Raw genomic sequence first — 18,641 nt, forward strand, 5'->3', positions numbered from 1 at the left:
GGCAATGGCAAATTTGAGCATTTTCCCGCTAAGGCCTTATTATCAGATGTTTCTGAAAGGTTAACCTGAGTGATTATCCTGTGGTTTGGTTTGTCTTAAGAGTGACTTTTCCTCCGTGATCTTTGTCAATGTTAAACCTGTTCAATATTTACAATGACAAATCCTCATGTGTGGTCAATATATGTGTTAAGTGTTTGTACTCACTACAATACAAAATGACAAGCGTTTGCAAGTGCATTGTAGTGACCACATAAGCTAACAGTTAGCCTTGCTTCTTTTATTTCTGCTTGTAGTACTACTCTTTTGTATTTGGCACCCTGTTGCCTCAGTCAGTCTCAGTACTACGACAGACATCGATTGAGGAGACTTGTGATTTTCAGGGGAGCTATTGTGTGTGTTCCGCATTTCTCTTTGTCATATTTGAGGTCTCTCACATTTAAAAAATCGGTTAAGATGTTAAATTGTGTGATATCATGTAAGTCAACAAATACAACTGTTACAAACTCAGTAACACAAATTACATTTACATACATACATTTTAACCTTGTGACCACTTCTCGGCATGTATGACTGCTCCCACTCTGACTTGGGTTTTCCACCTTCCAACACGGTCCAACTTTACGGTCATTTGCTGGCTTTTCACTCGCTGTTGATAAATTACTGGATGGAAAAACATCATTATAGTAGCGCCACTAATTTGTTGTCACTTATATATATATGCATACAGTCCCCTCCAAATGTATTGGAACGGCATGGTCAGTTCCTTTGTTTTTGTTGTATACTTAAGACATTTGGGTTTCAGATCAAACGATGAATATGAGACAAAAGATCTGAATTCCAGCTTTATTTCATGGTATTTACATCTAGATGTGTTAAACAACTTGGGACAGAGCACCTTTTGTTTGAAGCCAATCACTTTTCAAGTAAGCGTAAGTATTGGAACAGACATGATTACTAAATTAACTCAAAGTGAATAACATTTGGTGGAATAACCCTACCTTGAAATAACTGCGTCAAGCCTGCGACCCATTGGCTTCACCAGACTGTTAGATTCTTCATTTGAAATGTTTTTCCGGTCAGTTCTTGTTTGTTTCTGGGGGTTTCTCCCGTCAGTCTCCTTTGCAGGAGATAAAATGCATGCTCAATTGGGTTAAGGTCCAGTGATTGACTTGGCCAGTCTAAGACCTTCCACTTTTTCCCCCTGATGAAGTCCTTTTTTGTGCTGGCAGTGTGTTTTGGTTCATTGTCTTGTTGCATGATGAAGCTTGTCCCGATTAGTTTGTATCCATTTTTCTTTAAATTGCCAGCTTCATCATGCAACAAGACAATGACCCAATAAACACTACCAACACAACAAAGGACTTCATCAGTGGGGAAAAGGTGGAAGGTCTTAGATTGGCCAAGTCAATCACCAAACCTTAAACCAATAGAGCATTCATTTTACCTCCTGAAGAGGAGACTGAAGGGAGAAACCCCCCAAAACAAACAAGAACTGGAAGAGGCTGCACCAAAGGCCTGGAAAAGCATTTCAAATGAAGAATGCAACAGTCTGGTGAAGTCAATGGGTCGCAGGCTTGATGCAGTTATTGCAAGTAAGGGTTATGACACCAAATATTAAATGTTATTCACTTTGAGTTAATTCAATCGTCTGTTCCAATACATTTGCTCACTTGAAAAGTGGGTGGCTTCAAGCAAAATGTGCTCTGTCCTGAATTGTTTAACATATCGAGATGTAAATACCATGAAATGAAAGCTGGAATTCTGAACTTTTGTCTCATATTCATCTTTTCATCTGAAACCTAAACAAAGGAATTTACCTTGCCGTTCCAATGCTTTTGGAAGGGACTGTGTGTGTGTGTGTGACAGTCGAACGCAAAAATGGGTTACGATGTTAAAAATGGGGACGTGTAGCCCACTTTATACTCAGACCAAGCAGTTTATCTGGTCTCATTGTGAAAGGGGAGGTGCTCTCGGGCAAGGGGTCGACCTAAAAAATGATGTAAGACAATGAGTGAGAGGTACAACAAACGCATGGCGGAATGGGACTGAAGAAGGCTTTTAAGGGCGGGTAAAGCAGTGCTTCTCAAACTGGGGGTTGGTGAGCCGTAGCTTTGGGACCACAAAATAATTTACAATAAATTAGTATCTTGTATCATTTTTAAAAAGTACATACAGTGGGTACGGAAAGTATTCAGACCCCCTTAAATGTTTCACTCTTTGTTATATTGCAGCCATTTGCTAAAATTATTTAAGTTCATTTTTTTCCTCATTAATCTACACACAGCACCTCTTATTGACAGAACAAAACAGAATTGTTGAAATTTATGCAGATTTATTAAAAAAGATAAACTGAAATAGCCATACAGCCATAAGTATTCAGACCCTTTGCTCCGTATTTAGTAGAAGCATCCTTTTGAGCTAATACAGCCATGAGTCTTTTGGGGAATGATGCAACAAGTTTTTCATACCTGGATTTGGGGATCATCTGCCATTCCTCCTTGCAGATCCTCTCCAGTTCTGTCAGGTTGGATGGTGAACATTGGTGGGCAGCCATCTTCAGGTCTCTCCAGTGATGCTCAATTGAGTTTAAGTCAGGGCTCTGGCTGGGCCATTCAAGAACAGTCACAGAGTTGTTCTGAAGGCACTCCTTCGTTATTTTAGCTGTATGCTTAGGGTCATTGTCTTGTTGGAAGGTGAACCTTCGGCCCAGTCTGAGGTCCTGAGCACTCTGGAGAAGGTTTTCGTCCAGGATATCCCTGTACTTGTCTGCATTCATCTTTCCTTCGATTGCAACCAGTCTCCCTGTCCCTGCAGCTGAAAAACACCCCCACAGCATGACGCTGCCGCCACCATGCTTCACTGTTGGGACTGCATTGGACAGGTGATGAGAAGTGCCTGGTTTTCTCCACACATACTGCTTAGAATTAAGGCCAAAAAGTTCTATCTAGAATCTTATTTCTCACCATCTTGGAGTCCTTCAGGTGTTTTTTTTAGCAAACTCCATGCGGGCCTTCATGTGTCGTCCACCGAGGAGAGGCTTCCGTCGGGGCACTCTGACATAAAGCCTAGACTGGTGGAGGGCTGCAGTGATGGTTGACTTTCTAGGACTTTCTCCCATCTCCCGACTGCATCTCCGGAGCTCAGTCACGGTGATCTTTGGGTTCTTCTTTATCTTTCTCACCAAGGCTCCTTTCCACCGATTGCTCAGTTTGGCCGGATGGCCAATTCTAGGGAGGGTTCTGGTTGTCCCAAACGTCTTCTATTTAAGGATTATGGAGGCCACTGTGCTCTTCGGAACCTTAAGTGCAGCAGAAATCTTTCTGTAAGCTTGGCCAGATCTGTGCCTTGCCACAATTCTGTCTCTGAGCTCTTCAGGCAGTTCCTTTGACCTCATGAGTTGCATTTGCTCAGACATGCACTGTGCCCTGTAAGGTCTTACTTAGACTGGTGTGTGGCTTTCCTAATCAAGTCCAATCAGTATAATCAAACACAGCTTGACTCCAATGAAGGTGTAGAACCAGCTCAAGGATGAGCAGAAGAAATGGACAGCACCCGAGTTAAATATATGAGTGTCGCAGCAAAGGGTCTGAATACTTATGGCTGTGTGATATTTCAGTTTTTCTTTTTTAATAAATCTGCAAAAATTTCAACAATTCCATTTTTTTCTGTCAATATGGGGTTCTGTGTGTACATTGAGGGAAAAAAATGAAATGTGATTTTAGCAAATGGCTGCAATATAACAAAGAGTGAAAAAATGTAAGGGGGTCTGAATACTTTCCGTACCTACTGTATATAGATACATACATGGCAATAAGAGGTACACATGGCATGTACACGTTTAATTGCCATTAGGATTAGGATTGGCATTATGAGGGGGTCCTTTAAAAAAGTTCTCCCCTGGACCCAAAAAGTTTGAGAACTTTGGGTTTGGGTCTAAATGTCCCCCCTTTCCGCAATGGGCCAAATATGTTTGTACATTCTGTTGTGAATGGACATTGAATCTTTTAGTGGTCTTACAGTAATTACAAATTAGTACAATTTACTTTACATATGTATACAACATATAGTGAGGAGGAGGAGGTGGAGAAAGAGGGTGTGCGTTCATTTTCCCTTTTTATGAGTGATGATGCAATATTGTTAGTTATAATAGAAAGAGAGTGAAAGCGACAGAGAGAGAGAGAGAGAGAGACATGAAAATGCATGTCCCCTCGCATGCGTTGTGTCCAAAATGGTCCTTTGGCGCTGCTTCATGCATTTAGTCTTTGTACCCACAAATGCTGCACTTGATCCACTGATGCAGCATGGACGTGTGGACCACAAGGGGTGTTTGGATAGGATGGCTCAAGGTTTGGCATGGGTGGGAGTAGTTCCAGTTCTGCGCCGCCCGTGGTTCATCCGGCATCTTGAATGACGAGATGCTTGTCGCTCATCCCGGTCTACGTTCAGAGTTTATTTTGTTTCCTTGTTGTGTGTGTGCGTATGTTTTCATCCCGTGAAGTGATGTGTGTTTTTCTCTGCTCTTATATCGATGTCTCCCACAGCTGCACAGAGAACAAGAGAAGATTAAAATAAGGAGCGTATAGAGGCATACTGTCACTTAGTGGCATCTTGTGGGTGTTGCTGCAATTAAGTGTCAGCAATTTGTTTATGTATCGTATTTTCATGACCATAAGGCGCACTTAAAACTCTTAAATTTTCTCCAAAATGGGCGGGGTGCCTTATAATGCGGCGCATCTTATGTGTGCACCGAGTTCCAAAATCTATAAATTTGTGTGATGAGCGCTCCGCTTGACTGACTGGGAGCATTTCCTGCCGACACGCTACTTAAATAGAGGGAAAGGTTGATGTGGCTGAGGACAGCATGCGGACGTTCAAGGGGGAAGGGTGTGCGTGACAGAGGAGGCTAAAGACATGCCCCCAGTAGGTATATAGCGCCTGTATGTGCATTGTGCAAAACAACATCGGTTTGGCTAAGGACCCCCGGAAATGGCACCTAGGAAGAGACGCGCTTACGAAGCACAGTTTAAACTGCAAGCTATCAGTTACCTGGAGGAACAAGGGAATCGAGCAGCTGCGAGAGAATTCAAGATCAACGGATCCATGGTTCGCAAGTGGAGGAAGCAGGAAAACGACCTTCGCCAAGTCAAGAAGACGAAGCTGAGTTTCCGTGGAAACAAGGCAAGGTGGCCTATAATCCAATGGATTAATGAGCAAAGAACAGCTGGGAGAAGCGTCTCTACAGTCACCATTCGACTGAGTGCAATAACTCATTCCGGGAGGCTTGACGAAGGAACTCCAGCGCTGGAGTAAACAGGGCGTTCAAAGTGAAGTTGCGAGCGGCGTGGGAGCGATGGATGACAGATGGCGAACACAGTTTGGCTAAGACTATGAGGCAGCGCCGGGCGAGTTACGCCACAATTTGTGAATGGATTGTGGATGCTTGCACTGTTGTTCGAGCTTTCATAAAAGCCGGCATCGTTTCTGAGGAGCCGCACGGCAACGAGACTGACTCCGACAATGATGAGAGGGAACCTGCCGTGTTTGATGGAGAACTTGCCCAGCTGTTCATTTTGGATACAGAAGATGAGGAATTTAATGGATTTGTGGATGAGGATTGATCCAAAAATAACGTGAGTACATTGTTAAATACGTCAATAAAGTACAACCGAACTCAGTTTTGCTCCCGCTGCCTTTTTAAAAACATTGTTTTAGCGTGCATGCATTCTACCATATGTTTTAAGCTAGCGTATGTTTTACCATGCCTGCGCCCAATAATGCGGTGCGCCTTATGTACGTGTTAAATACAGAAATAGACCCCGTAACTGAGACTGCGCCTTTTAATGCGGTGCACCCTATGGTCGTGAAAATACAGTAATCAATATTTAATTCATTGTATTGTTCGTATTGTACTGAGCAGCCAGACACTTTCTGTCATAGTAAATTCTATAAGTTATATATATACAGAGAGAGAGCAAGAGAGAGAGAGAGAGAGCGAGAAAGATGGATGGTTGGAGAAAAGAGTGATAGAGAGAGATGGAGAAATAGAGAGAGACAGTAGCGACAGATGATCACCTTTAAAAACAGTATTTTATGTTTGCTTGGATTATCTTTTCCATTTGTTTGGTGATAGGTAGGTAGGTACACAGACAGACAGACAGACGGCCGGACAGATCAACTGACCCTGGCACTCTGCCTGTTTGCTTTCCTCTGGTCGTCGGGCAGAGGAGGCATGGGGTAAGGGTATCTCCTGCTAGATGCAATGGATCCTGTAGAGGAAGTGGGAGACTTGGCGGGGGAAAGGGTTCTGCAGGCAAAAGAGTAGAGGACATCAATTCAAACATAAAAAAACAATTAAGGATAAATCAATATGTTGAAGGTTGCCCCCAATGCTGCTTTGGCTTGTCGGCAGAAGCACGCATACACTAAATCAATCATCATCATCATCATCATCAGCTTGTGCCGGCAGAGCATGCCAGTTCCCAGCAGTGTGGCTGCACTCGTGTTCCCTCACATCTTACTTGACACTTGAATTTTTTACTTTTTTATTATTTTTAGCTCGCAGCAACATTCTTCTTAAAGTGGGTGATCCAATGTGAGGAATGCTGAGTGTGAGGTCAATGCTGGGAAAAGAGCAAGCGCAGCCGCCGACGGAGATGCACTAACAAGTCAAGGAGCCACAAAGAACTTGAGCCTGACAACACGTCAGCACAGTGGAGGAGAGACGGGATGGGGCTGATACGGTCTTCATTGTCTTACATAGTTAAACATATTTAATTCAAAAAATGGCATGAACCCCTCCCACTATATAACTAACGAGCGCCATCTATGACTATTTTCCGAAATTGCAAGTTACTTAGAATAACTTGGCCTTTTTCTAGTACAACTACATCTTACCGTTAACCATCAAGCTCTGCCTACAATGCGAAAAATGTAGCTTCCCTGAAGTATTATTTGGCCTACAGTGTCTTTGTTGTGGTGACCCACGTGGAGCGCACGCAGCGAGCCGACGCCGAGTCGGACGGCTCCACTGCCAAGTGGCCTGCTACTAGCGGCTAGGTTAGTATGTATAAGCCGCGAGTGGGCTCGTTAACCGGCGTCCATCCAGAACACACAGCGTTTGAGCGCGGAGACAAAGGCTATTCTCAAATTTGGCAGGATTGTTAAAAACACTCTTCTCTTTGGTGTGTCATATTTACAATACATATTTTTTTTTCATCTTACAGGGACATCAAAGAGCGTCTACATACTGGTTTATTGTCCGTTACGGAAATATCGAAAAACTAATTTGGGTAATTAGCGATGATGTTCGTTGAGGGAAGCTGTGGCAAAAACCTATGAAATGCTTACATAAATAAAAATATATAAAATAAATATCAATTGTCTAGCTCGCTATCGTATCTATCATTGGGTACTGGTCTACTTACATACAGTATTTGAAACACTGTATTGTCAAGCAAATCATTTTTGGGGAATGCATTTAATGCCACCACACCATATATTAAATAACTGGAAAAAGATTCTCTTAATATCATGGAAAAATCCACATCATGCTTTCGAGGTTCCTGCACCACCATTTAAGAAATAATATTTGACATGCAAAATCACAATGGATGAGAACCCCCGCCACCCTTCACCATCTCTCCTCGGTTGTTATGGAAACAATTGGTGGTGGGCACAGCGTTCAGAGTGGCGACCTGGTGTTGGTCAAAGTGGGTGGGAGGGGGTGGGGGGGCACAGTGACGGTCAGACTGTCACACCCTGGGCTGACACACACACCCACTTGACACCACAACGATTAACATGCAGACGCAAGAGGACATGAAAGGGACTGAAGAGAAAATGTACAGTAACGATCTTATTCCACATAGACATTTTGGTTCAACAGAAAAAAGCGACAAGAGCCAGACAAAAAAAAAACAACATTCTTTATACTTAGCAGCAATCCCGAACTGGGACTAATTTTTTGATTTAATCATTTCAATTTGCTTGGCCAAGCCACAAATGAAAGTGAGGGGAGGAGGAGGATGAGGGGTTCTAGACAAGCAGGACACAGTCTGAGATAATACCTAAGGTACGGTCCTTGTGTGTTTTTATTCACATCTTCTACCCATTTAGTTACATCATAATAGTCTGCTTTGTCGTGAGGGGTTAAATACCTGTGGGTGGGGTGGGGTGGGGTGGGGGGGATAGACACCAACAAGGAGAGGAGAGGGATTGAAAGAATGAAAGGATAGAAAAGGAGCCAGTGATGGAGGGAGGAGAGGAAGAGGAGACATTTTAGGAGAGCAGAGCAGAGACATCCTGAACAGACAGCATGATGCAACTGGACAGTGGATGAACTCCATGGAAAAGTCACACATTTACTATACACACACACACACACACACCACCCTGCGTTGTGCATTCCAAGTCTCGGCTACATCATTACATCATTCCTTTGTCAGTGGCATGCTTGCAATGCAAAGAGATGCACGCTCCTTGTGATGCCAAACAGCCCGTGCACACGGTTGTCCTCACGGTGCATTCGCAGGCATTCGGTAAATGACAAATCCTGAGACAAAGCGCACTCGCAGGACACTTCATTAGGTGCACCTACACCATCTCACAAATCCAATATACAGTGGAACCTCAGTTTTCCTTCCTTGCGTCTACCTTGAAGCATGACAACCACTACAAAACTGCTCCCACAATATTGTGAAATTAAGGTATCGTTCAAAAGCCAGCCTTACTATTTATGTTGTTGGATTGTGCAGGTGTACCTAATATTGTTGCATGTGAGTGTATTAGGCTTAAAATATTCCCAGATACTATAACACTATAAAATCATATAACTATAACACTTGTCCAACATTTTTCACTCATTTTATTTACTTTGTTGCCCCCACAAATATAATACAGTATTTCATTATACTGATTTTGTAAAAAAAAAAATATATATATTTTTGTTGCTTATTGTTTTGTTTCATAGTACGAAATCAAAGTAAGCAATTAGAATGGGGTGGGCAAACATTTGTGCTCAAGGGCCACACTTGATTTTTAAAATAGACAGAGGGGCCAGGCCATTTGATGAGATAGAAATAGGTAACTAAATAAACAAACACATACACTTGCATGACTGTATTGTCAATTATTTATATTTGTCTAAAAAAAATCCTTCTCTCACTATTCTGGCACTTAGCAAATATAAATAATTTTGGTCATCCTAATTGACCTAAAACAGGAAACCTTTAGTCTGAATTCATGTCAGTCAAGAACAGTCAAGGAAAAAAAAGCATAATGTATCTTATTATAGTTGTGCTCAAATCTATTTTTGAGCACGACTAATAATACAAGAATAATCTATTTTTTATAATTTAACTCTAATTAATTATTAAAATGCATTTTTTTTTTTACATGTATAATGTAAATTTGTTTATTTACAAATATTGTTCTGGCGTCATTAGCAATCAATTAATTAATAAATCATGTACTGAACTAAATGAACAAAAAATAACATAAGGGGGAAAAATGAAGACTGAATGCAACAAATATTACAGGACTATTTAATGTAAAAAGTCGGTGGGCCGCGGGCCATACTTTGCCCACCCCTGATTTGTTTGTTTATTTATTTATTTATTTTTGAGTCCCTTTTCCCACACAACAAGATTATTAGAGCTCACCGCTGCCCATCACTGGGAACTTACTCTGTGGAGTTCGAGCGAGCACGGAACTTCTTTCCTTTCACTTTCTTACGGTGTCCACTCATGTTTCCTGGCGAGAGACGAAGGCAAAAGTCATGAATTGTATGAGAGAGACGTTCGTCTGCAGCATTTGTAGGGCATTACCTTGCCACGAGTTGCTCCTCGGTCGCCCGTTCTCACAGATGTCTGAGATGTGTTTGGCATCTGGGATTCTCTCGCTCCACGAGTGGGACAGGCCATTAGATCTGCACACATGCACGTACAGAAGGATGCCATTGATTTTATGTAATTGGTACATAAGTTGCGAAAGATCCTTACATTTTTGTGGCAGACGTGGAGACTAAATGAGCAGCAGATTGAAACGTTGTAATAGGCAAAAGTGACAAGATACACTGAGAGCTCAATGTTAAGATGTTAAAATTGCCCGTGAAATCATACAATTCGGAATTGGGCCAACATTTTCGGGAAAAACTTCAGAGGCAAAAGTGTCCGTCCTGGCTGCTCAGGGCCAAAGCGAAGTTCATGAATAATTCAAGAAGAATGCAGTGCACATTGAAATGTCAGCTTTTGCAAGTTTCGCCTTTATGTGAAGAGGCTAGCCTCCCAGGCACAAGCAGTAACACTTGTATGCTGTAACTGATACAAATGTTCAATTGTAACTTGAAACATTGCCTGTTGAAGGGATGGAGTTCCTCTCCTATGGTGGCGACGTAACCCGAATGTGTATGTAACTAGCCTAGTGTTTCCCAACATTTATTGAGCCAAGGCACATGTTTTACATGAGAAAAATCTCGCAGGAAAACTAACAAATTATCTAATTTCACTGAATTGGTCCCCCCAAAATCCTTTGCTTATCTATCTATGCTGGCGATATATGGTGACAGGCAGAACAAGTTCATGCTCTTCCACTAGATGGCAGAAGGTACAATTAACCTGTGTATTCCCCTGTTGCCTTTCATACAACAGAATAATAGCTTTGCCCACATTTCACACTAAGTCAATCTGTGAGTAATTCGAAACAAGATCATCATTATTTCATTACGAGATATAATTTTTGTGACGTTTGTGTTTGGTGGTGTGCTGTGAAATAAAGTATGTGCTTTGGCTCGAGACAGGTTGGGAAACACAAGCCAAGAGGTTTCACTGTACTCAAAGAAAGGTCTGACACTGCTAACGCATGATATGATAAATAGACATATGATAAATGGAGTGACTGACCTGCCAGCCACTGAAGGCGCCCATGATACTGTTTACACACATTGACACGCATACAGTAAGAGTGAGTGAATGAATGAAGGATGAGGAGATGGCGCACCTGAAGCCAAACAGTGAGATGTTCTGAGTGATGGATGGGATGGAGGGAGTGAAGGACAGGGTGCAAATCTGAAGGTGCGACAGACACGCTGACCTCTTCTTGGAGCTGCAGCCCGAGTTGGTGCTCACACCGGGCGGCATGTCGCTGTAAAAGGAGTCGGCGTCGCTCGGCTTCGTCACGTAGTCGCCTGGCGGCATTTGCCTGTGCATGCAAGAGACGCTATTCATCTTGATGTACTGTATGTGTACACGCACACAGACTGAATATTTTTCCTTTCATGTATTTGCCCCTCCAACCTGCCTCGGAGATCATTTCACATTTTCCAGCTGGGGAAAGAAAAGTCAAGCCTTTGTCATATAATTAAGCACTGATCGGTGTGGTCTTGCTGCAACAAATTCAAACACCATGATAAACAATTGACATCAAATCTGACTTGCAAAAATAATCATTAAAAAATGTGTATCCTTACTTACTGTATACAGTATGACTGTATATCTGCAAATAGTGGTTTAATTAGTCAGATTGGGGAGAACTTTATTTGGAATAATAAACAATGTTACTGGCAAATTACAATCTATGTGAAGTGACAACGGACTTTAAAACTAAATAAAAATGACTATTCTGTAGAAATACAGAGATAGGCTAAGATCATCTTTCATAATGTGCACGGAATTTACAAAAAAGCTGTGCAGGTAGATTATTCCTGTATTGGTAGGTGCTGGTGTTTTGGTTAGCCAAGGACTTCGCGTAGTAGTCCATGTGTACGAAAATTCGACTGATATATTTACAGCTGGGCCATTCAATGGAATCGGTGCTATTTGCATGCCCAGGAAACAAAATGTATAAATGCACAATAAAACTGTCAAATATATATATATTTTTTAAATCAAGCAAAGTGTCCTGCAGATTGATCTACAATACAATTTAAAAGACAAATTTAAACTATTTTGAACACAGGAAAGAAAATCGCATTTGTTGCCTGTCCCGACTTCCTAAAATTAGACTTCACCATGAAATATATTAATGTAATTATTTTTAAAAAACACACACACAGTTTCTGTTGCAGTGCAGCGGGCCTTAGCCTAACACATTAGCCCCTCCAAAAAAATGTGTAATATCTCACAAGTCACATGCTCCACAGGACGTTGCACCATTCAGATCCTCTGCAGGCTATGAAAAGGCTAAAAGTAAGTTCACTGATTAATTTTTCTGTATATTTGATGATTTTTCAACTATGGCTGAGGTAGGGAGTTAAAATCTCGGCAGAGTCCTGTTACCAACATCATTTAGTTGATGTTATTTGTTTATTTTCTGAAATGCAACTTTTGTTTACAATTGACATATGTAACTAAAAGGGATGTGCTGCAGTCACAGTCAAGCATATATGATGTCAAATATTGTGAGTCAACAAACCGGCAGAATCTTCGGTGAACCTCAGACTCCACGTAGCGTCTCTGCTTGTAGCTCCTGTGAGGAGGCACGCCATTACTCAATATTGGAACACATCTGCTGCCAAATATGTTGCATCATGTCCATGTTTATTGTTATCATAGCTCAAAGCCTAATATTGCCCTTCCAATTACATGGCAACACAAACAAGTAGTGGTCAACATTAGCTGCACCTGCACAATCTAATGCAGTGGCTCCAAAAAAAATACTTCAATAAAAATAGAACAGTAAAAGTAAAATACAAATTGTACCTCAATAAATGCTTGAAATCTTAAAGGTTAAATGCATTTTTAAAGTTAAAAGTTCAGTACAACAGAACTGTACTTAGGCAGTGATTCTTTCGCATATGTTAGCAGTACCCATAACACAAATTGAGAATCCTTCATATTATGAGTCAGGACAAATGGTGTATGAAAGGCATTTAACAACATTGGAAATTCCACTGCAACAGTTTCAACTTTAATTGGGAGCGCAATTATACACCACTGCGAACTATAACCACAATAATTGACATTAAATGTACTGTATGCCTCTCTGACTGTTAAACTAGGCATTATTATACTTATGAAGGTTCTTTTTGGGACACAGTTCTCTATTTTGCATTAGATTGTGTAGGTGTACCTAAAGAAGTGGCTGTTGAGTGTACAAGACTAAAAGAGTACAGTGTCATGGTGTATAGTCACTTACTTGTAGCACCAGGCCGTCACAGCCAGTATGAGAACGAGGAAGAGGATTGAGCCAACGATGGCACTGATGATGATGTTGGTACTGGTTATGCCTGACCCACAGGATGAGGGAGATACGTTTGTGTTTATTGTGTTTACAGTTTCATGCATTTGGAAGACGCGCATAACACACACACGCACATAGCAAGGAGAGTGTCAGCGGAGAAAAAGAGGGACTTGGGTTTAACCACTGCTATCTTTTCTTTCTTTCAATTTTTAAGGGAGTTGTCAGGTTCCCATTCAGGGTTGACACCTAAAACTTCACACGTTCGTTCAATAAAGCTGGAGTTGGGATGGTGGGAGGAGGAAAAATCAGGAAGTACAAAAGGAACTCAAATCTAACCTCAAGTCACTCCGTCAAAGACTTTGGCCTGTTGACAAAGAATGGGTGTGAAAAAAAAAAAAACAAACATAAAGAATGAATGGCGATGAACAATTAAGGAAAAAATGAAATAGTCAAACACAGCAACATATTAGGAATGGCGGTGTTTTGTTTGAGAAGGAGTAAATAAAAGTCCAATGTGGATGAAAGAAAGCGAGTACAGAATACATGGGAACAAAGGGCGGTCGCTACCTGAAACGGAGGCTGTGGGTCCCACCACAAGATAGCTGAGAGTTGACGTGGAGTTACAGTCCTCTCCGGCCCAGCCCAGGTAACACACACACTTCAGCTCATTGCTGCACACCTGAACCCAAATAAAATATTCATGGTCTCATAATGTTCTCCCCAACTCCAGTTACAGCCATTTGATGGATTTGGTGTAGCATGATTGTAGTCAGTAGTGGGTCGTCACTATTTCTCCACAAACAATCAGATTAAAATTACTGTGCGTTTCTATTATTGCTGTGATGAGTCACAGTGGCCCAACAGAGGCTGGCTCTCTTAGCTTGCCCAAGAAGAAGTATTAAAGATGCACAGGTGGTAAGCTACCGGGAAACTTGCAATACAGTGAACATGGCCAAGATGCCATTGTTTATCATACAATCCACAGTCAGGGTTTCATGAAATAAAAATGCCGTGCGCAGCTTCACCATCGCTACACTCTCTTATATTATTACTAGTTTATTATTGCTGTTGCTTGTTTATTTCCACATCAAGAACGGCGTTACGCAGTAATATATACTGTACCTGCGATGTTAAGCACGCAATGCATTGTGAGTTGACCATTGGATCTGTACATCACTGCGGTGTTTAGTGTGCATCTCTGAATAACCGCGAGTACACTGTTCATTCACCTAGGGCCATCGGTGCGAAAGTCAGTTTTTGACGCACCTGCGGCAGTATAATAAAGACATACAGATATACACGGAGAAGGTCACAGCTCCTCAATAAATTCAAGTAATATTAGCCTTTCTTCACAGAGGATGAAGAATACATGCCTGTGAGTATTGTTATTTTATCTGTCTACATGTGTTGCTCCACAGTTTGTGTTTAAATATCCTTTGCATAAATGGTTATAATATCGCGACAGCGGTGCTATTCATTAGCCCATCTATGGCGTTTTGTGTTGTTTTTTTTAGCATTAAACTCAACTTTATGTTAGACTTTTTCAAGGCAAAGTTATGTGGTTGTTATAAATAAACGACGTGTAATTGTCTTTGTTTCACGTTTAGTTTGACAGTAAACTTCAACTGGGAACCTTGAAGTCTCTTTATTGAAGAATTGTTCACTGTGTCAAACTGCTGCTTGTTGTGAAGTGAGTTGAGTTTAGTTTGCTGCCACCATACAGCGGGTAAAACCCACCTGAAGGGCCCAGGTACCAAATGTACAGCCCGCCACTGTGAATAGTTGATGATGCCTGCATGTGTGGGTGCTTTGTACCCCGTGTCCCGAACAGATGCTTTTGTCTGTGGTCCCGGGGCAGGTGCTGAAGTTGAACTGCTGGATGGGGAGACATTTGTGGTTGAAACAGATGCGCTCTGTCCCACAGGCCGTGCCATCCTCCACGTAGCCAAGGTCGGTGTCTCCATCAATCAAAACGTGAGCCCCACTGACACGCGCACAGTCAATTTTGCGGTTAGGTCTGGTTTTGTGTTCTAGCTATGTGGTTAGCAATGACTAAGCACCTGCAGTCCAGAGAGGCGCTGTGTCTCGCCACTGAGAAGGAGGTGAGGCCTCCCTGTAGTTCTCCCAGTCGTGGGGCAGGTGAGATGTTGGAGCACAGCAGGTAACCGCAGTGAACGTCCCTGAAACGCGGAGGTGGAAGTAGGAGGTCAGTGGAGATGCGCAGGCAAGTCTCACACGCACAGAAAAGACAGACTTACTGCTTGCTACATTGGATCCAGGTGTCTCTGTCCTTCCCACAGTTGCCCTTCTCTGTGCCCTCAATGTTGAGCTTCTCGTAACAGAACTTGTCAGCCGCCGTGGCCTCTGGAGGGTAAACCACATGACACAAAGTCACAGATAGAGCGTACGCCTCATGTACCAGGCACGTGTCGTGCTGGAGACTGTGCTCGAGTGCTAAAAGGTCACAGGTTTGAATCCCGTTAGACTTACTCTCTCCCCAAATGTACTTGCACTGCTTGTCTTTGGTTTTGCATCGCCCATTAAAACAGCGCCCCTAAAGAGGAAAAATAACATGTCAAGTGTGTGACGAGTGTTTGGATAAATATTTGAAACTGTTGAGAATTGATAGGAAGGTCTCACTTGGTCTTTTTCACACGTGTAGCCATCCATCTTATGCACATTTGGTGGACACTGTAAAAACAAGACATCATGAAGATCAGTGACTTAGTTGAGTATTTTGGCTGAGCTCACCTGGCTGGAGTTTCCTGTGCAGTTTTCCGGGATGTCACAGTCGTTCACTGAATCCCGGCACACGACCCCCAAGAATTCCATCTGTGAGAGCATAAGGATGACATCGTGACGTGCGATGGGTTACTTCAGAAAGAAGGGGCTGGAGTGACTTTTTTCCAACCTGGCAGTTGTTGCAGCAGAGTCCGTTGCTACATTTAGAGCCTTGAGTCAGGGTGCACTTTTTACAGCAGTTCTCTCCCTCTTTTGCACACTCCTGTTAGACGAGACCCGCTTTTTTGATTGCTGATACATTCAAATGGTTATTTCATGTAACATTTGCTTTTTCAACATTTGATCAGACAAGTCTGTGGGCAAACTTTAATCATGTATCATGCCTCATTAGACTATGAAGTCTGATACTGTATGATATTGTTGCTGGGTAATTAGGCCAACACATAACACATAAGTGATTACAAAAGTGAACCCTTTAGAGTCTTATTAATACCAACTCACCACCGGGCTGCCACAGTCGCACTCCTCCCCTGGATCCACAAAGCCATTACCACATTCAGGAGGGTCCAGCAGCTGAAGGATGACCAGAATTTTTTTTTTTTAAAAAGACCTCCAAGGTTGAAACCATTACATCTAGGATTTTAATCTACATCTAAAAGGAGTAGTTTCATCCTATTGTGTGAATCTGAGTGGGGAAAGAAGTACTGAACTGTGTAGAAGACATACTTTGAGGGGCTTGTTGAACAGACAGGTTCCTCCACCACTGTTTAGGAAGTTGTAGTATTCCTCCACGTTGCAGTCGGAGAACCTCTTGGGCAGGTAGAAGCTGTTCAGCACAACCACAGCATACGGGGGCCATTCCGTAAATGTCATCATTTGTCACAGGAATACTCACAATTGAGAGGGAATCCTTTCTATCGGTATATCTCATCGGTAGAGTTTATTACAGAACTAGGAACAGAACGAGTGAAGTTTGGCACTATACTCCATTGAGCCCATAATGCATGTCTTAGTTTGTCAGAGAATTTAACCTTCATGGATGTGAAATAATGTCATTTGAGCAGTTATTGTACTGCCCTTCCATAACCCCATCCAGGTTATGCGGTTCTCAATACTCAGAAGAATGGCATCAAGAGAAGTCTGCAACACCAGGACATCTCAAGTACTTTATCACATTTGCTTTCATCTAATGTACAACCACTATAGAATAGCTCGTCAATACTTTAACCAGTGAGAGAGACAGACTGTCAGAGATGGTTTTGGAAAAGATATTAATGGTCTAAGCGCACTATAATATCTTGCATTGCTTCCTCCGATTGCAACAATCTCAATTTCTCTCTCTCTCTCTCTCTCTCACACACACACACACACACACACACACACAAACGCATTATTGATAAACCTGTGAAAATAGAACACAGTGGAGTTAGGCATTTCAGACATGCAGGCGCTATGGAGTAAAAAAAAAAAGCTGGCGTCAATGGGCATGTCTGGGGTCGCTCATTGAAAACATTGAAGTGTCTGAAATACCACTGAGTTGATTTGAGAGAGCGCGAGAGAGCGGAAGGAAGACAGATGACAGAATCCTCTGTCACGTGACCTCTTCACATGATAGCATTGCGAGCAGTTGTATTGAACTGTATTGATGGGAACCCAATCAAGAGGGACGTGGACAGAGAGTGTCAGAGGTACAAGTTGGGTCATTTCTGATGAGACTGACATTGCAGACAGTATCAATCGAATACACATGGATGAGACGAGAGATGGAAATTGATGAAAAGACCAATGTGAAGCTATTTTGGAAAGTACTGTATTCCCGCAAATAGTGGCTCAACTGCAGATGGTGAGGAGCAGATTACAGGGGGGAAATTAAACAATATTATAAATACAGTACATAGTGGTGCCTTAAGATACAACTGACCTAACTTACAGGTTTTTCGAGATATGAGGTGTCGGTCAGCCGATTTGTTTTCCCTTTGACTTCTGAGCAAATATTTTAGCTACAAGCACTGTGTGGTGGCAGTGAAGTCAACTCACTCCACAAGCAGCAGTTTAGTAAATAGCAAACAATTCCAAAAAGAGGCTTCAAGCTGTTTATTGCCGCTCCCAGTTGAAGTTTACTGTCAAACTAAACATAAAACAAAGGGTATTTAAAACAACCACATTGCTTTGTCTACAAGCAGTCGATTTAGTTCAATGCTAACAAACAATGCAAAATGACATAGATGGGCTATCAAATTGCATCCGAGTTGCTGTGTTCTAAACGTATTGGGCAATGGCTGTTGGAACACAAACGGCGGAGCAACACATAGACAGACATTATAACAATACTCACAGGCCTGTATTCTTTATCCTTTGCGAAAAATGACTAATGTTACTACAGCTTACTGAGTCAGTTTGAGTTATGAGCGTGGTCACTGAACTAAACTAGTATCTCAAGACACCACTGTATTACAATGTATGGGAGTACAAAATAAAAAGGACTGTGACTAAGAATAACTAGAACCAACGCAGACTGGGCAGAACTAATGAGACGCACGCAATGTTGTGGCGTGATCCCATGTCAGAGCCTACAGGATCATCACAGGGAAGTCATTTACAACGAGCGGAATGTCGCCACCTGAGAGAATGTCATCATCTGAGAGACTGCTTATGTGCCATTATAGGTGCTACTGTTTCGGTTAGCAACAACTACAATAACCACAGTTACTACCTGTTTTTTT

The 18,641-nt window shown here is 42.1% G+C and overlaps 1 protein-coding gene across 2 annotated transcripts in view; it reads right to left on the reverse strand.

The window, feature by feature from the left end:
* Positions 1-1,202: 1,202 nt before the first annotated feature.
* The window catches only part of adam22 (ADAM metallopeptidase domain 22), a 78,829-nt gene continuing 61,390 nt past the window's right edge, over positions 1,203-18,641 (reverse strand). The window contains exons 15-31 of one of the 2 annotated variants that reach the window (XM_061777427.1): positions 16,645-16,744; positions 16,420-16,491; positions 16,088-16,180; positions 15,928-16,008; positions 15,817-15,867; positions 15,667-15,730; positions 15,435-15,540; positions 15,237-15,356; positions 14,992-15,160; positions 13,744-13,855; positions 13,132-13,222; positions 12,409-12,462; positions 11,089-11,196; positions 9,825-9,925; positions 9,684-9,750; positions 6,181-6,304; positions 1,203-4,541 (exon numbers count right to left, since the gene is read on the reverse strand). In XM_061777427.1, the coding sequence (XP_061633411.1) occupies positions 4,521-4,541; positions 6,181-6,304; positions 9,684-9,750; positions 9,825-9,925; positions 11,089-11,196; positions 12,409-12,462; positions 13,132-13,222; positions 13,744-13,855; positions 14,992-15,160; positions 15,237-15,356; positions 15,435-15,540; positions 15,667-15,730; positions 15,817-15,867; positions 15,928-16,008; positions 16,088-16,180; positions 16,420-16,491; positions 16,645-16,744 (1,534 nt within the window). In that variant the 3' untranslated portion in view covers positions 1,203-4,520. Of the gene's footprint in view, positions 4,542-6,180; positions 6,305-9,683; positions 9,751-9,824; positions 9,926-10,995; positions 11,197-12,408; positions 12,463-13,131; positions 13,223-13,743; positions 13,856-14,991; positions 15,161-15,236; positions 15,357-15,434; positions 15,541-15,666; positions 15,731-15,816; positions 15,868-15,927; positions 16,009-16,087; positions 16,181-16,419; positions 16,492-16,644; positions 16,745-18,641 lie in introns of both variants that reach the window. The other variant, XM_061777426.1, reaches the window with a different exon arrangement.

This window comes from Phyllopteryx taeniolatus, chromosome 6 (assembly GCF_024500385.1).
Source record: "Phyllopteryx taeniolatus isolate TA_2022b chromosome 6, UOR_Ptae_1.2, whole genome shotgun sequence".
Classification (NCBI taxonomy): domain Eukaryota; kingdom Metazoa; phylum Chordata; class Actinopteri; order Syngnathiformes; family Syngnathidae; genus Phyllopteryx; species Phyllopteryx taeniolatus.